The sequence below is a fragment of the Chelmon rostratus genome, chromosome 21 (assembly GCF_017976325.1).
Source record: "Chelmon rostratus isolate fCheRos1 chromosome 21, fCheRos1.pri, whole genome shotgun sequence".
In the NCBI taxonomy this organism is placed as follows: Eukaryota; Metazoa; Chordata; class Actinopteri; order Chaetodontiformes; family Chaetodontidae; genus Chelmon; species Chelmon rostratus.
This window is the reverse complement of record NC_055678.1, coordinates 21,426,114-21,445,473: the sequence shown is the minus strand read 5'-3', so window position 1 is coordinate 21,445,473 and position 19,360 is coordinate 21,426,114. Positions and strand designations below refer to the sequence as shown.

The following is a 19,360-nucleotide window of genomic DNA, read 5'->3' as shown; positions in this document are numbered from 1 at the left end:
CCCACACAAGACTCATTTCCTCCACACACACTTGTGTGCACACTCGCACACACATACACACATGCACAGTGAAGTAAAAGAGGAGGAGTGACGACTTCCTCTCCGGTAAATAAGAACAATATTAGAGTGTGTGTGTGTGTTATCCAGGCATTTCAACACGTGTGGGGGGTATTATCATATAATGTGCATGTAGCACAAAACATTAGCACAAAAGCTTGACATGCTTGCCTGGTGTGTTACTGTGCGCCCGCGCACACACACACACACACACACCAAGTTAACCTGTGAGTAGTTACAATCTTATCAGCAGCATCTGGCCGGTAAAGATTTCATGGTCAATACTTATCAGCAATAGCTAATTTACTGGTAGTTTTTAAAATTGCAGCGGCGAGGCCTATTGTTAATTAACTTCAATTTGAGTGGTTCGTCACTGTTAACTGTACTCTGGTCCATGTTACATTGTGCACATCATTGACAGATGACATGTTAAGAAGTGACAGATGTGTAGTGCTGGGCTACACATTGGACACATACTACTGTACTATATATATGTTAGTCACCGGTAACATGACATACAAACCATGCTTCATTAAAGCACGTGGATACGGCCACTGAAATAGGCTACTATAAATAACTGTGGATAACAAAATGTAGCCAGATTATATATGTATGTTATATATGTTTTGTGTTGGGGAAACAACAGACAAAGTGGAGACAGTGTTGTTCAGCTGTATCTATGGGAAACCACTAGAAAAGCAACACAAAACCATAGAAAAACAGAGCAGGGTAAACATAAGAGGGCTAAATTAAAACCTAGTGTTTGTGTGTGTGTGTGTGTGTGTGTGTGCGTGTGTGTGTGCGTGCGTGTGCGTGTGGATGGGGGGGCTGTCTTTGTGAGTTATGGGAGTCACTGGGAACTTTACAACAATAACAACAGACCCAACCCAGACATGCAGCCTAGGGCAGGTCCTGTCTTGTGTGACTGCTGCCATTAAAGCAGAATCTCTTTACACAACAAGGATCATCTGACACACACACACACACACACACACACACACACACACACACACACACACACACACACACACACACACACACACACACACACACACACACACACACACACCTTCACTGACATACTTGAACAGAAGACTGTAGTTTGAAAGGGAAGGTTACAACACCTCTGTGTGTGCGCGCGTGTGTGTGTGTGTGTGTGTGTGTACGTGTGTGTGTCTAGTGAAATGGGTAGTTTTTATTAACAAAGACTGATAAACTGATACACTGTACGGCACATGCACACACACGTAAAACACTGCCTTCACACACATCAGACGACCGGAGAGTGTTAATTGGTTGATGGATGTTTTCGACAGCCCCTCCCACACAATGTATGATCAGCATAGGTTTGGGCGATATGACAGCAAATCAGGGCTGGATTCTCATATGACATCACAATTCTCACACGACTTCATGATCTTGCAAATCCAGCTGCCATGCAAGGTAACATGATACGGGCAGCAGGACAGCCACATTTTCACGTGATGTGAGAGCAACAGTTGTTGGTGGTAATGCACCTCTAAGCTGGTCTGCAAACAGGCGCAGAAGAAGAGACTGACAAGAACACATGGAGGAGAGTAACACTGAAAATAAAGAGCAGGAGGCAACCAACCAATCCAAAATGAGGAGAAGGACTTGTTACTATAAGGGGTACGACTGTTATCATGTGGACATGGTTTGGATTTAGAATTCGACACGGTATGGCTATTTTAAACCATCTCATAATTGAATTTACAGAACAATTACTGTACTGTACAATTTTAACAGTCTATCAACATCTGCCAGGCATTTGGTCAGGGAGAGCTCCCACAGGAGCCTTGAGGTTTGGCTGCTGTGTTGTCTTTCAATAGTCCATACTGGGAAGCAGAGTATGGAGAAATGTTTTTCTTTGAGTGACATCAGTGTTAACTAGGCTTCTAACAGTGGAAGAGACAAGGGAAACAGTCAGTCAGTCAATATACGTATGATATAATCAGGTTCGAAAATCATATCAGGCGTTTGTGATATGGAGACACCATTTAGAATAAGCTGTGACTGTCACAGATTTAGCATGATTCAAGATGCAGTCTGGGATGTCTGCATGTGTCCCCCATGCCTGCACTGGTTTCTTTCACAGTCCAAATACAGTGCAAGTTAAGTTAACTGGAAACTCTGTGTGTTAGCACATTGACAGACTGGAGACCAGTCCATGGTTTGAACTAAGATACCTTAAGTAACTCCTGCTGCTCCACCTACAGCTACTACTGATGCAGCTGTCACTACTACCAGCAATACATGTTCTATTAATACTTGTACGACTACTCCTACAACTGCTGCTGCTGCTGCTGCTGCTGTCTTTAGCATCACTGAAGGCCTGAACAATCCTACAATAGTGGACCAGAAGCAAGTTCTGCTTTAGTTGAGATATTACTTATTTCTTTCAGTCCTTCCCCTCAATTTCTTTCAATCTCTCCATTGACACTCCATTTTTCCATTCTGCTGTGATCAGGCTGCTTAACTGTGTCTTTGTTCTTCACAGCTAATTTGCTATTAAGGAGGAGAGCTAGCATGACATGCTTCTTTGTAGGATTCCCCACAGTGACTAAAAAGAGTGATTACACACTGAGCTCAGTGGATGCACAGCTGTTGGAGATGCATGTATCTATTGTCACACTGTGGCTCTTGAGTTTAAGACCTTTTAACCTACTTGTGAAGCTGGGCCAATTAATTGATCACTAGAGCAACAGAAAACAAAAAGAAAACTAGAATTATGCATCCACTGAACAATCAAGTTGCAGTTTTACATCCATGTCTGTCCAGACTCCCATAATATGTGTAGTGCAGACTTAGGAGTAGTTTAATAAATAGATATGAAATGTGTATTTTTTTGTTTTTTGGCAAAATTGAAGTTATCACTATGTTGACATATGTGATTCCAGTGATTAACATGCTGTCTATTTTTTCAGAAGAGAACAGAGGACTGATAGAGAGCTTCATCACATGGTGCAATGATAATCACCAGAATCATCACCCCCAAATCACATACTTATTGTACTTGTTGTCTGTGGTGACATTTGTAAACAGGTACTTGTCCTCTGCAGCATCAAACAGACAGCCACAGCAGAGTTGAATAATGCCAAATGGACTGTATTTAGATAGCCACCTGCATTCACACATTCACACATGGTAGCTAACACATACACACACTAATGCACAGCGTTGAGTATCTCACTCAAGGATAGTTTGACCGAACCACCAACCTTTTGATAAGCGGACGACCGCTCTACCTCCTCAGCCACACTGAAGTCTAATCGTTTGTCATTGAGTCCAAATGGATGTTTGGGCCAAATGTCAAGAAATTCCTTACAGGTGTTCCGTAAAAATATCATGTATACAAAGATGGGACAGATGGACAACCCAAAAACATAATGCCTCTGGCCTCGGCCGTCACTGGTATGGAGGCGAGAAAAAAAAATTAGATTAAGGTATTTACTCCAAGTTTAAATAGTTGCTGTGTACAATGTTCATTGTAAAATGAATACTGTTGTTTTTGGGACTGTTTAGATAATTTTATTATTTATTTATTATATCATTTATATTAGAGAACCCTAAAACTTCTATTTTAGTGCAAAGCAGAAATCCATATTTTACAGGACATAACCAATGTACACTCATCTGTAAACATCTATGATGGGATGGCTGTGGCTCAGAGCGGTCATCCACTAATCAGGGGGTCGGTGGTTCTATCCTGTACCCCTTCAGTCTACATGTTGACGTGTCCTTGGGCAAGACAGTGAATCCCAAATTACTCCCAATGCTGTGGCATCTGTGTGTGAGTGTAAGTGAATGGTTATCACTCCTGGTGATAACTAGGTGGCAACTTGCACGGTAGCCACCTAGCATATGATTGTGTGTGTGAACACTTGCTATTTATTGTAAACCACTTTGAGTGGTAAGGCTAGAAAAGCGCTGTGTCAATGCAGTCCATTTACCATTTATCTCATAAAGAATGAGCATGAAAAAAGTATGCAATAGAGACACAGAAAGAGTACAAAGGGAAAACAATGACTACCATGAATAACTGAGAAAACAGAGGTGTGAGGAGGTCACAGGGGTTTAGTTATCTAACAATGTCATAACTAGACAAGCAATCTGCCGTCTGCCTGTGAATGTCGGACTGCGGAGGTTTCTGTTTCTGGGAGAATGTGTCAATAATACTAATCAACAGCAGTGTTCAAAGCAAATCAGACTCTCAACATTAAAATAAGAGTTTAATCAAAGAGCAAGTTAACAACCTGAAACAAAGAAACACTTTCAGACACAGCTTCTTTCTGACAACTGATAAGAATAAAAACGCAGCACTTGCTAATTTGAGCTGCTTTTGATCTTAATTCCTCCATAGCCATGTTAAAATAATGCTCATGGAAACTCAACTGTTCGTGCTATTGCTTCACAGTAAAAGTTGTCAACTGGTTTCTCCTCACTTCACGCCTTCAATCAGATTTTGCCAGATTCCAAGGAGTGCAGTGCTCACTAGTCCTAGAATAGTTTAATGTAACAGCACGTTATCTGTGATGCAGCTGCATATTTATGTGCCTCATCTAGACAGAGAGCCAGGCCATCAGTTGAAACAGGTTTACAGTAGAGACAGGTCTTAATTTTCTCATTTTCGAAGCATACTTTAAAACAGATCAGAAAACAGTAAGGCTGCTTACTAGAATATAACAATTTGCTGCTGATGCTGTTAGCCATTGATTCAAACTTCCATTTGTCTTGATAAATCCAGAATGATGTAAATCTACTCAGCATTCCAGTTGCTACTGCTTTGCCATGTTTTCAATAGCTGTTGAGCCATTGTCAATGAAACTTGACACTTCTGCATAATGTTTCACATTAAAAGCCACATTAACATTAAGACTTAGTAAGTCAGAGTGAAGAAGACATTTTCTTAAATGATCGTTTGATTTATTGCTTTATTGATTTATTTGCTTAACAGGTGTGCTCGAGTTGTCGTCTAGTCAAGTGAAATGTTACTGTCACTTCATCTGGTTCACTGTCTCCACCGCAGCCTCTCTGCTCTGCTGTCCGCTCTGTGTGTGTGTGTGTGTACTAGATTTTGATGTTGTTGCTATGACAATAGCAGCAGAGGGGCAGAGATATGACGAATGAGTGAAAAAAAACTGAAGGAGTAGTCAGACAGAGAGAAAAACAACCAGGAAAAAAAATGCTGTGTGTGTGTGTGTGTGTGTGTGTGTGTGTGTGGAAGTCTTTGAACTCTTATCTCCCATGCATGTGCCAGATGGCGCTGTGCACTCCGCTATTACATAATCAAAACAGTGAATCACATTTCCATGCACACACTTTCAGCCACTGTCAGGCATACACACACAGACAGACATGCACACAGTCCAAAACTAAATGCCATCAATGTCAAACATTTATGAACCAAATCCTTGAGTCAGGGACAGACATGAAAACATTCAGCTCCCACAGACTAAAAATACGAGTTCACCGCCACAGACAAGCACACATCCACACTGCTTCAGCACAAACATGCCTACACATACAGTACCATTGTCATCTGAAGTGTGTATGAAACAGAGTGTGTCTTTGTGTGTGTGTGTGTGTGTGTGTGTGTGTGTAGAATAGTATGACATACAGATGACAACAAAAACATCACAGCAACCACACTGCCACCACACCAAAGCATGTGTGTATGTGTGTGTGATGACACAGTCTCAGTCACAGAGTGCTGATGCCTTCACTGATAATGACACACACACAGACACAACAGAGTGGGTCGTTCCAATTAAAACCACTATCAGACAAACACATTTTAACTGTGGTTTCAGCTGCCACTTTACTCCAATAGTCTCTTCACTATATCTGGGCCTCATTCAGGAGCCATATGAAGCAACTTTAAGCTAAACCATGTGTTCCAATTATAACCACTTAGGTCCGGCATTTTAACCATTTCCTAGTCAAATTCCATCTTTGAGTGTCTGTGGAGCAGATATCAAATGCAGAGCCTTTATTCTTCTTTAGTAATATCTAGTATCTGGTGGTGTTTAATATCCATAACGATTACAACAGATGTCGCGGAACAGCAGACCTGGCTACTTAATGCAAAACCTGACGCAGAGGAGTTAGTCACAAAACAACATGATGGCAAAGGGAAGAATCACAAAAGCGTGACAATGTAGCAAATTCCCTCACCATAAGGACAAAAGTTTTGGCCTATGGAAGCTCAACAAACACAGACATGAGGAGTCAAACATCCTCACAAATTTACCAAAATCTCTGTGAGACAGGCTCAACAAAAACTGATGGAGACCAAAACAAAGTTGATTACTGTGGCAGGGCTGCCACTCAGCAACCACTTTTATCCAAGACCACAAAGACAAATAAATGTCACAACACATTGATGATGAAGAATGATCCTGTGGCTTTATATTTAGATGACGACGGTTCAATAGTGAATGTGTAACGGCATAGGCACATGGTCATATGGCTGACTGTTTCTATTATTGTGTCCTGTCTAGAAACAGAAAACAAAGGTCTTACCAGGGCAGGCCACTGTATGTGTTTGGCCTTGGTCCCCTGCAGCAGGCCTCCTGCTCCTCCACCTGCTCCTGCTCCTCCTCCTGCTCCCTCCTTCCTCTTGGCCCAGACCAGCTGGTGCTCCAGTAGAAACAGCTGGAAATCCTCATAGACCTTCACCCACTCTCTCTTCTCCCATTCCTGATCATCGAACTCCACATATACCTGCAGATCAGGCAGAAAGACAGTTTTCAGAAACAACATTACAGCCCAAACCAACTATAAGTGCAGTGGTTTCACAGGGTGATATATACCCCCAACACCCTTCAACACCAGGTCCCACATTAAACCATTAAACATCTGTTTCCCAACACATAATAACAGTAATAAAAAGAGAAAGAAGGGGGAGGAGGAGGGGGAAGACAGGAAGCAAAAGGAAGAGGAAGAAGAAGTCAAATCAAAAGAGGAGGAGGATGAGGGGCTAAAAGAGTAAGTGGAAGTGGAGGAGGAGGAGAAGATAAAGAAAAGCAAGGAGGAATAATATCTCTGATCGATCAAAAAAAAGCTGTGTGCATTTTTTCCATTCATATTAGGATTTTAATTCATGTCATGTGGGATGCATACTACATCTAATTTCACATTTCATGGACTTTACTTCAAAGCAGACATATACATATAACCGCGCTGTTTGAAACACATAGAACTCGTGCATACTTCAGAACTACGCAATACCATTCTGAACACATATAAATGAGAAAAAATCCTAAGTGAAGCACCAGCAGCTGTTTGAAGTTAATATTCTATTCAGTTTGATCACAGGGTCAACACTTACGTAGAAGTATTCGAACATTTCATTGCTGAGATACACAGAAGCCTTTCAATAAATAAAAAAATAGGTCTAATTATTCTATTATTGTTTAATTATTCCACTTTTGATTTACTGTATAAATGTGATCCAGTGAGTGACTGCTGCAAGTGTCTTTTTGCGAGTGCATGAATGTGTGTATGTGCATACATTCGCTGTCTTTCATCTCCTTATTTTATCTTCACTCCCTCCTGTCTGATCTTCTTTCTCTCTGTTCCCTCTTTTTCTCTACATAACTTACCCCTCCCCCACTCTTCCCTCCATAGGCAGTAAGAGGAAACAGGATCAACGAGTGCATCTCTCCTCATTCAGCCCCCCGCCCATAATGCACTGCTGCAGTCAACTGAGTGTTCAGTCGCAGTCAGCAGGCACAGAGGGCAGCAACCTCAGCCTGTCCTCCTTTGTTTCTGCTGCTGCAGTCTGTCCATTTATTTCTACCTCCATCTATCCTTCATGTTTCTATCGGTTGACCCTTCTATCGTGATTATTGATCTCTCTGTCCATTTCAGTTGGATCAGTAGCAGTCATTCCAGGACACCATTCCCTCCACCCTCATCTGATCGAATCCATTACTCTCACATGCTCAACGGTCCAAGCCACCCTTTCATCTCCAATTCATTTCAGACAACAAAGGTTAACCTCCATCTGTCACTGTCTGTCTCCGCTTCAGTTCAGGTGATTGTCAGTTACTGTTGTCACTATTTTCCTACACTTAACAACATGAATTAATAAACTACTTAATTACTCCAAAAAAATCTGATCAGTAACTTTTCATATTATGTAAAAAAATAAAATATAGATATCATGCAGACAGCTAAATGTTCACTTCCTGTTTCAAAATCCCCCATCACAACAACCAATTCCCCAACAGGGAATCCATTTTACCTGTAACAGCAGCATTCTGACTATCCTTTTCCATCATAGGTCCCTCCCTCTGCTGCAGCTGTCCTGTACTCCTGTTAGTAATGTGAATTATACTGCTTTTCAAATGAATCATCCTGCTTTTCACCCAGTGTGGCCCTGGGGAGTTTCTACTGTTCTATCTTCAGCTGACAGAGATGCACTGAGTCTGTTACTGTTGAAAAGAACAAGTTTTGATAAAGGTGCAACAGAATTCTAGCAAGACAGACACTCCAGTGTGTGTATGTGTGTGTGTGTGAGAGAGAGAGAGTGTGTGAGAGAGGGAGAGATTTATTGTAATAGCCTAAAATAGCAGTACAGCCACAAATTAAAAGGACTCCACACAAATACAGACACTCATGCACAGTATACACATTTCCACATGATGCCCAGCCTGTATGTTAGCCCCAGCCATTAAAACTCAATTTAACAGGAACGGTTGCCTGCTGGCCAGGGGCCAATAACAGGCCATGTAGGGACAGGGAATTATTGGGCAGTGCTCAGACGGCCAGTGCTGAAGACAACATAGACAAAAACGTGGAAGCCGCCATCACTGCTTCTAACTAGTACATTACTATGGAACACAAACAATATCACACAATCCATTTTGAAGACGGTCATGTCACCATCAGCGCATACAGTGTGACACATGATCGATGAATTAAGGTGACGAAAGTTACGTGAAGGGGTGAGGAGACAAAGAACATTTGATTCTTTGTGAGTGGATGAATTCTCAGTGTTTCCGTTATAATTTTACAAGCGTGGCAGGTCACCAGACCAAGGGGAACACCTGCCAGGCCAATTATTGTTTTTTTTTTTAATGCCAAAAATAACATGAACTATCCATTCATTCGGAAATTCAATTATTGCATTTATGGGGACCCCTGTGCAGCGCTGTTCCAAAACATGAGTCAACCGCTGTGTCGTTGCCTGGGATGTGATGCGAGTGCCACTACCAGTCCTTTCCCTGTATTCATTCTGCAGTGGCATGACTGCTGCTAAATTTCCACACCATCATTAATATCCTCTGCCATCGTGTTTCACCGAGAGCACGATTATTAGACCCTACACACAGACGGAGCAGCTGCAGAGCAGAAGAGACACAGGTGGAGTGAAGGTACAGCAGTTTCAACATATCCGTGTTAAAAAAACCTACAATGCTAACACTCATTCTGGGGAATGGGGTGAATAATGTCGTTTGTACCAGTTACAGACAGGTTCAGTTGTAAATGACACACTAAGGTGCTCACATACACTGTGCTTTCTGTTTTTAGCTGGGCTAGAACACAGAATATTTGATCAGCCATGCTGTTTCGCCTTCACTGTTCTCTGTGAAGTTTGGTAAACGTGATGGAATGTAGCCCCAGTGTGCTTGCTGTGGAGTGAGCACTGCGTTTGCTACATCGCTTCTCAGCAATCGATCATATGATAACTTTGGAGGCAATCTGGCCTTGATGAATCTGACATGCAGTTATCACACCAGCCATAATTTTTGTTTGAATGAAAACTCAACTGCTGGCGTCTGCCCCTGGTGTTCTTCACCACTGTTTTGGAAGAACGACAGAAGTAGCAGGCAAACCAGCACTAAAATGTGGACCAATAACTGGAAACATATTTGGAAAAGTAACTCCGATGATGCTACCGAATCTGAAAAATAGCAAAATATGTTATTAAACCTGAAATAACTGATTTATTGGCAACTTGGGGTCAGGAGAAACAAGCTGTCAACACAGCATTGACAAATCATCCCTTTCACATTGTTTGATACACATATTACATGCATGCACACATGTTACCAGTGAAATAGCAATTTTCGCTGCCTTGAGGCAAAGCAGTGGTTGAACATAATATCATAGTAATACAGAACATACTCTTTAAATATAGACAAATATCACAATTAGGCAAATGTATGCAAAACAGTGAATGATCAAATTGTTTATTATTCTAATTATTTTGTACACGAATGATACGATCACACCCTCAGAATACAATCCCAAATAATGCAAAATTATTGCCAACATCATTTCTGTAACATGTAAACAGTGTAAAATACATCATATCTGTCTGTTGTCAAGAGAGCAGGAACAATAGTCACTGGGCCCCATTATATTTCTCTAAGAAAACATCAGACCCGCATCACAAGCATGTCTGACTCCAGACCGAGTTCTGCAGTGGTCATGACACAACTCTGTCTGGTAAAGTGAACATGTGAGAGCTTCCTAATAAATCAGCCATAATTAATAAATACTGCAATGATCAATTTAAATTCATTGTGAGGGCTACAGTTCTATAATTATTATCAAATGTGAATTGTGTGTTCCTAACACAGCAGCCAGCCTCTTCTTTCTCTGTAGAATCTGCTGATGTTACTCTCTGCCTCTCTGTCAGCACGAGAGGAGATGATGACAGGGAGATTGAGACATTCCTGTTAAACCTGTTATGCCAGTCACTTTGTGTCAGTGTGTGTGTGTGTGTGTGTGTGTGTGTGTGTGTGTACTACTCATGTCGTGGGGACATAAATCTGTTTACACAGTCATGCTGTAGGGACGCGCCTTCCTTGCGAGGACAGAAGGCAATCCCCATAATGTTAATCATAAAATTTTAGGGTATAAGACCTTTATGGTTAGGATAAGGTTTGGTTTAGGTTAGGGTTAGGGTTAGGCGAGCAGTGGGTTATGGTTATGGTAAGGGTAAATCTCCAGGAAATGAAAGGGGATTAGGATTAGTCAATGTAATGTTGTGTGTGTGTGTGTGTGTGTGTGTGCTTGTGTGTGTGTCTGAATTATGTGTCGTAGCTCTGATAGATGAACAAAAAAACCCCAAAAACATCCCACTACACATGCGCATACACAGTAAGTGCTTGAAATACTTATCTTCCTGTTTGTGTGTGTGTTGCTGTGTCTTTGTTTCAGCTGAATGCTCTAGTGTCTGTCCTGATTCTCATTTATTCATCTGTATATAGATTATGTAAGAGATAATGGGAGGCAAGGTGCCCATTATCAGGAATTAATGGACAACAGAGAGACCACAATTTCTGATTATGGACACCTCGCTTATACCATGGTCACTCAGCAAAGAAAAAATGTATTATTTAGACCACTCATTAATGTTTGCACGTTTTTTGCAGTCAAAATCTGATATTTTTCATAAGCCATGACTTAGTTTCCCAGTTTAACCAAAAGACTAGCTGCCTGTGCAGTTATGTCTTTGTCCCTGACTCATTATCAAGGCTTTTAACAAACCAATAATAGCGCATGTGTACTGTCGGATGCAGCCTTAAGTTGAAGATCGAGTTGAAGAGAGAATAGGATGTGAGATGATCGCTTACATCATACAAAGTATGTTCAGAGGGAAAGTGTACTTCTTGCAGCATGTGTTTCAGTCAGCATCCTGTGGTGTTCAGAGGATGAGGCACTGAAGGACTACACTCAGTATTTTGTCCAACTGGTGGCAGTTGGTATCTTTAACACTTTTTCCTGTAACGTTCAAAGTATAGTTTTAAATACAGCATTGCTGTGCATTGCTGGTCTTGAATCTGTTGGCAGTCATGACATTGAATTCAGTATATGATGAATACTAGCAGGCCTCAGACTCCTGAGGCTGGTAACACTGTACTTTACAGAAGCTTTGATCTCATCCCTGTTGCTACAGTTACTCATTTTACAGACATTTAGAATGGTGAACAGACAGGTTCACTGGACCTACATAGTTGGTGTACAGTATAGGAATTCACGGACACCCTGCAGCAAGAATCAAGTATTCATCAAGGCCACGGTATAAGAACATATACAGTACAGATGCAGGATAAGGAAGGCAATGAAAAATGTTTTGTCCCTTTGCGAGTGTTATCTGTCTGCATTACTATCAGCAAGCATATTAATAACCCTGATGTAGTCTCTCTGCAAACACACACACACGCGCACACGCACACACACACGAACACACACACGCACACACACGCACACACACACACACGCACGCACACACACATGCACGCACGCACACACACACACACACGCGCACACACGCGCGCGCGCACACACACACACACACACACAGAGAAAGATTACACTTAGTATTCGGTGAAAGAAAACATACACATGATAGAAATGGGAAAACTCAGTATCTGGTGAGTCTGTTGCTATAGTTACCAGAGGCAGCAGTGAACGCTGGCCATGGACACTTGCACGCACACACGCTTGTGACATTTCTGTCATTCTCAACTTAGAAATTTTCTAATAATATCCTAAGATGAATTCATATTTACCTGCTGATTGACATTTACACTGAGTTAAGGGGAGTTGGAGATGTCTTGTGTCATGTATTGGGGGGTTGGGAGTTTGATTCCCATCGTAACACTCAGTTAGTCCAGCCTTTCACTTGTCAGGTTTGTAGATTTTAAGGCCTTGAGCGTACAGCAAAAAGCAGCAGCTGATACAAGGCAAGAGACAGAAAGGAGTGGTCGATAGTCGAGAAGTGAAGCGGCTGTGCCCAGTCCATGTGTATGAAGATGTGACTGCATGTGTATCAATGATGTGCCTGTATATATTTAATTGTGTCTGTGATTGTTTTTGCATGTTCATGGACAATACAGTATATGATTATAGATGTGAGTAAATGAACATGTGTATAGCTACGCAGCGTTGTATAATCTGCCCATCACTAACGGCTGCAGAGCAGCTTTCTGGCTGGCTGCACATGAGGCTGCTAGCAGCCAATGAGCATGAGGCATGAAAGGAAACGACCAATGCAGAGACAGAAGCAATATCTGCCTTTTAAATAGAGCGCCAGAGAAAGCTGGAGAAAACACATGCCGATATAGAACATAGAACGCAGAGGAGACGAGGACCGGAATAATGAGAGACAAGATTAAAGACGACAAGGACAAAGACAAAATCATGTGTACTGCTACATGTGTGTTTACGGCCAGACTCTCTGTGTGGTGATTTGAATGCAAAAATTCCAAGTGAAAAATGTGCTACAGTCTCTTCTTTAATTCAGTGAGAGAGACCTAGATGTGAACAGCCAACAACCTTGAATCGATCAGGCCACAATCCTTCGTGATGCAGTTATGTTTCCAGCCCAAGAAGCCCCCCAACATTTTTTGATGTCTTAATAATAACTTAATGACCATCCTTTTCTCGCTGTCTGTCTGACTCCCAGCCCTGTCCTGCTGTAAACCATGACACACACGCGCGCACACGCACACACAGTAAGCTCTATCTGGCTCTCAAAAAAGTCTAATCTGATTTATTGAGCTTGACTGCACAGAAAACATGTAGACTAGCTAGGATAAAAAGGCTCCTTTATCCCCCGACCCACCAAAACTCCCCACTCCGTACATATAGAATGAGAAGCACGCAGACACAAAATTACAACTAGTCAGGGTATTTGAATCCAAGCCTTCCCACCACTTTTTTCAGCAACAGAAATACTGCTACTCCTGCAGGACGAAATGTTATATCAGACCCAACGTCACCGCAAACAAGTATTTATCAAAGAGCAGGACTTAATACGAGAGAGATTATTTAGTCTGGAGCTCTTTAAAATGATTGGCGGAGGCATGCACCTAAAACCTGCTGCCGACTAACTGATTTATTTTACCATGTATTTTATGACAAAAAAATAAAAATAAAAATCTGTGTTTATTGGATCTGATGTGGCATCAAAATGAATCTGGATGCATTCCTTTAAAAAATACCAACAGGATACAAAACCAGACACTTTGTTCAGAGCTGCATTCTTATTCATTCAACAAGTTTTTTTTTTTCATCAGATAATGCTAAGATAAAATGAGATATGTGAAATAAGCTTGACAAAAATGACTAATTTGATGACTGAAAAAGACTAAAAAATGATGAAAACTATATCAAATAGTTAAGGTTGTCTTTGAATAAGATAAGACTAAAATGCCCAGACTTTTAGTAATGATTTATGACAAAACTAAGAAACTAAAGTACATCTGACATCAGAGTAAGACGAAGACTAAATAAAAAGAATTGCTGAGAAAGTCAATTAACACTAGTTTCAGGTGGATATACCACTGAGTACTGCCTCACCTTTAGAAACACGGGGAGAGGTGGAGGGGCATCACATCAAAGAAAGGACTTCAAACAGAAATGTGGATAAGTGACACGCGTCTTGGGCTACTCGGCCACCATAACCCCAAACTTGAGGTGTGCAGCTTGAGGTGTGCAGCTTGAAAAGCATGGCTGTTTATCAGAAAAGATGCTACTGGTTGCATTATGGGAGCAATGAAGGAAGATGTCCTTTTAGAGCGTGACCTAAACAAGGCAACTTAAGGCAAGATAGCTCAGCAGATGATGCTTAGATTCTGACTGTTCTTTCTAAATCTGTCTTGTGAGTACCCCAACTTATAAAGTGCAAGACAACACACGTTTCTTCAACTTTGAATAAAACAGACAGGGTGTTCGAGAATGTAAGCAATTACCACGTTCCTAAAGCAGACGGGAAACGTGAACACCACCAAACTTTATATTCCAGTGCAGGCTTTCCCATTAATTACCTAGAATGTGGCAGCCCACAACAGCTTCATAATGAAGCAAAAATATTTTTACACTTCTCATAATAACATAAAACAGCTCTAACATTGTGGTTTTCACTGTTGCTTCAGCAAAGAATCTCTCAGTCCAAGTCAGTCAGCCCCCCATCCCTGCTAACGACTTGATGGTAATTAACCACTCTTGCTTCATTTCTTTGATGGCTCAAATGTATGCTGCTGATTTTTTGTATTGACCATTTGTGAACAGCATTAAACCCCATCTTGTTTACTAAGCTCTGCCATGTCATCACCAATCATACCTACATAAGCAGTGTGTTTATGATTGAATTGGTTACTCGCTGTTTAATTGTTAACAAGAGCACACAGTTCTTCATAGATCTAGCCTCTTAATTTTGCTCTGATGGTACACCAGATTGATGCAGTTAATGTTAAAATGTACAACATTTTCTTCCATGGCAGCATGTCCCCAGAGCTCCCTAGAGGATCCGGGGTCCATCCTCCATGGTCTCACAAAATCCTGTGGGGAAACACTGCAGTTCTCATGTCAAAAACTGCATGTTCTAGAACAACAAATATAACGGTCGGCTGTGTGTCAGTTACATTAATCAACAAGTCCTGGAAGATTAGGTACTTAAACAACGCAAGACTGCCTGAATGGCAAATGAGGTCTACTACACAACAACAGAGCCATCAGGATGCTCATTACTTGGAAACGAGGGAGGCTGAGAAAATTACACAAAAGCAGAGGTAAAGACAGCAGCTGAGCCTGAAAAAGACAAGCCACTGTTGTGCTTGTGGGAAATTTGTCAAGAGCACAGACTTGCAGGTGTTGAGAGGAGGCAGAACTGTGGACCACAAGGAGGGAGGGAAACAAACAAGACAGAGAAAAAAACAGTTATGTAAAGACAAAAGCAAAAAATCTGCATTTGCTGATAATTAGAAGAGCATCATTCGATCATTATTAAAACGAGGGAGAGAGGGGAAAAGCAAAACGACACACCCGATTCTCATGCAAAGGAAGAGCAATATAAAAAGAGGAACAAGGTGATGAAAGAAATGGATTTGATGGCATGGGGGAGGAAACAGACAAGGAGAGGCAAGGAATTAAGAGAGGAAGATGACAATGACGAAGAGGAAAGCATCATCAGTGAGAGCCAGCAGAAAATGAAGCATGAAGGAGAAGAAATGGTAAAGAGGAGGATGAAACAGAACAAAGGGAAAGAATGGAAGGAAAGGGGAGAGATTGGAGGATTGTGATGTCAAGAACAAAGAGGAAATGAAGATGAGAGCATCATCTGTGCCCAGTGATGGAGAAGACGATGTCAAATAGAACTAAGGGCAAAAAGGATTAGGGCAGAAAAAAGGAGGATGGATGAGATGAACACAAAAAGAGGAGAGTCAAGCTGCCTGGAAACTGAGTGACTAGCCTTCCACAACGGCAACCAGGTTGACAACGCTGTAACCAAGGCGCCCCTTCCCTGACAACAGACCAAATGATGCTGCTGCTGCTGCTTTCTACTGCTACAGAATATCAATCAGCGGGGGAGAGGGAGAGACGGAGAGAGAGACACATACTTTGATAGAGAGATGGTCCCCCAGAGGTACATAAATATATGAAGCAGCTTCTGAGTCGCTGGGCTGCTGGCTGGCTTCCGCTCGCAATTACCAACAAGCAAGAAAGAGTCAGTCAGACAGAGCGAGAGAGAGAGAGAGAGAAATCTCATCATGCAAAAACGAAATTCAAGTGGGGCTGCTGTGGGCAAAGACACGTTTGATGTTCCCTCCATACAACACACACAGACTCAGTGAGATGCTGTGTGTGAGTGTGTGGGTGTGCGCACGTGCAAGGTTTCATCACGACTGAAATTGCTACAAGGAAGAATGGCAGGGCAATTGTTCAATGAGAAGACATGCAGATGAATGAGTACAAAGGGAGATGGAGGGGCAGAGAGAAAAGGGGGATGATGAAGGGATGGAGGGAGAAATGCAGGAATGGCAATCTTGGGACCCAGCAGCTAATCATGGATGATTGAAGGTGAATGGGCCATGCGGTGGATCTTCAGTGTAACTGCTCCTGCATCCAGGCCAAGACATCAGCCACCGTGTCTTACATTGTCCAGCCATTCTAATGCTCGCTGGCTCTACACACACACACAGTTTACCTGCACACCTATAGCACACCGTGAGTCTTACACTTGTTTTAGTATGACTCATCAGTGCTACTTGTTTTACTGTTTCAGTCTCTTACGCTTTGAATGACAGCTGAATCATTTTTAGCTCTTACACACCTTCGCCTCTTAATTCACCTGTTCATCTCCTTTCAGTACTCAATACAAACTGACAAATCAACCGTCCACAGAGATCAAAATCACATTTTAAATACTTGACATTTCAACTGCTTTCAACTGTTACTCTTTATCTTACATTTCAACTTCTGTCAGTGCTTTCATACCACCTGTAACTTCAACTGCTTACATGCAAACACACTTATTACCTAGTGCTTTAACTTTCGTGATTATATTTCAAATGAAAACTATTAAGTGTGTGTGTAAAAGCTGTCCACAGGTCTTGAAAGTGACATTTCTAATGCTTTCAGCAACTACAGTTCCACGTATTTCAATTGTGTTCAGCTCTTAAACTTCAACTGACACTTCAACTCCTTTCAATTCTTTACTCTTTTGTAACTCTTTAAAACTGCTCCCATTCCAATACAACATTTGACGTAGAAAGAAGTAGTTCATCATTCATTCTTTAAGTTTCCACTGTCGCATCATCACCTTTCACTTCTCAGTAAGCTACACATGCGGTGTGTCTTTCAGCAGAAAACAAAGACAAGCAGCTAGTCCTTACGAAAAACAATGAGAGACTCAAAAGATCGCCATCATCACCGAGTGTTAAAGTCCACATGCAATGGCTTAAGATCAAAGCAACAAACAGAAGCAGCGGAGGTCTGGAAAAGATTCATAATGTTCCCGTTAAGTCACCAAACTAATAAAATGTACTCAATGCTGTCTAACAAGACTACAAAACGATGAGCTTAGAATGGTCTACCCAGGCTAAAGCTCCAACACCACAGAGACGGACAGAACATGGAGAGGAGAGAAGAGTGGCTCCGTTGTGGAGGTTCACTGGGGTGCAAGTAATGTGAAGGAGAGATAGAATAAGAGAGCAGATGAGCTGAAGTAATACCCAATGACAGCATGAAGGGACATCCCCTCTTCTACAAGGTCATCTCTCTTCCTCTCTCTCTAACCCACATGGGAACCAGACCAGACACAAGATGGCAACAAGGATAGAAGGTGAGGAGATGTGCAACACAGGACCGAGATTTGAGAGAATGGATATGTGGCAATGGTGAAAAAGTAGTGAGCAGAAGGCGAGGAGAAGAAAAAACCTGGCAGACACAGAAAAAGAGATAGACGTAGAGAAAAAGATGTGAGCAAGAGAAAAAGCAAAGTAAACAGCCTTGAGCAGAGTGATGTGACCCAGCTTCCCCCCCTCCTTTATTCCTCCTTCATCTCCTCCATACGAAGGATGTGTGGGCCCAGGAGAGAAGAGGGAGGGAGAGGTGAGAGGAAGAGAGGGAAGGAAAAGGCACTTCCAAAAATAGCACCATGTTGTTGTCGACGCATTACTAGGAAAATACTAACTCAAACACTTCCTTCTCAACCGCTCATTTCAGGCTGAAATCTGTTTCATCTTTAATGTGGCACGGCAATATTGCCCAACACGAATATATTGACTTAGCTACCACAGGCCATTAGACTCAACATACTGAAGGTATCAATCAAAGTTAACAAGGTACATAGACGTGAAGAGGATTAAAGGTTGAATTAAACCAGGTACAGATAAATCAGAATGTCTCACACACTAACGACTGCTCATTACAATGGACAGAAAGTCATTATCTGTTTAATTTATCAGTAAAAATATTTATGTTCATGTACTTTGGCTGCTCCATGACATTTTCACTGCAGAAAAACACCAGATTACTGTGTAGACACTGGCAGATACTGTGTCATATTTTAGGATAAGGCCTCTTGATACTTTCAGACTTCCCAACAATGTATGCGGCTCTCGGCCCCGTGCCCACTAGTTCCTACAAATCTTAAGAAACTGTTCACAAATACTTATTGTTTTCACTAATGGCTTAGTAATTTCCTAAAACAGCTGGCCGCTGTAGTTTTTAACAAACATAGCTCAAACAGGAGGTGATGCTGAAATTTTCAGGCCGACAACAACATAAAACTCACTATGACCATCTCAGTTCGTCTTTCCACTGTTCCATCACCCCGGTTAGGGTGAAATAAAAGGTTAATTCATCGAGTTAGATGTGAAAATATTCTCGTTCTACATAAACAGAAGAAAAAAAACAAACGGCAATGGACTTGCCCAAAGCAGAATAAGTTCAATCGCACAATCCCAAAACACGTCACCCAATGCAACTGATTGACGTGTTTTTGACATTGATGTGTCGGAACAGAGCAATGAGTTCC

General features: G+C 41.7%; 1 protein-coding gene across 2 annotated transcripts in view; it reads right to left on the bottom strand.

Annotated features, from left to right (window-relative positions):
• Positions 1 to 19,360, bottom strand: part of jmjd1cb (jumonji domain containing 1Cb) — a 121,421-nt gene that overhangs the window by 65,224 nt on the left and 36,837 nt on the right. For both annotated transcript variants that reach the window (XM_041962108.1, XM_041962110.1), the window contains exon 2: positions 6,601 to 6,801. In XM_041962108.1, coding sequence (XP_041818042.1) covers positions 6,601 to 6,801 — 201 coding nt within the window. The remainder of the gene's footprint in view (positions 1 to 6,600; positions 6,802 to 19,360) is intronic.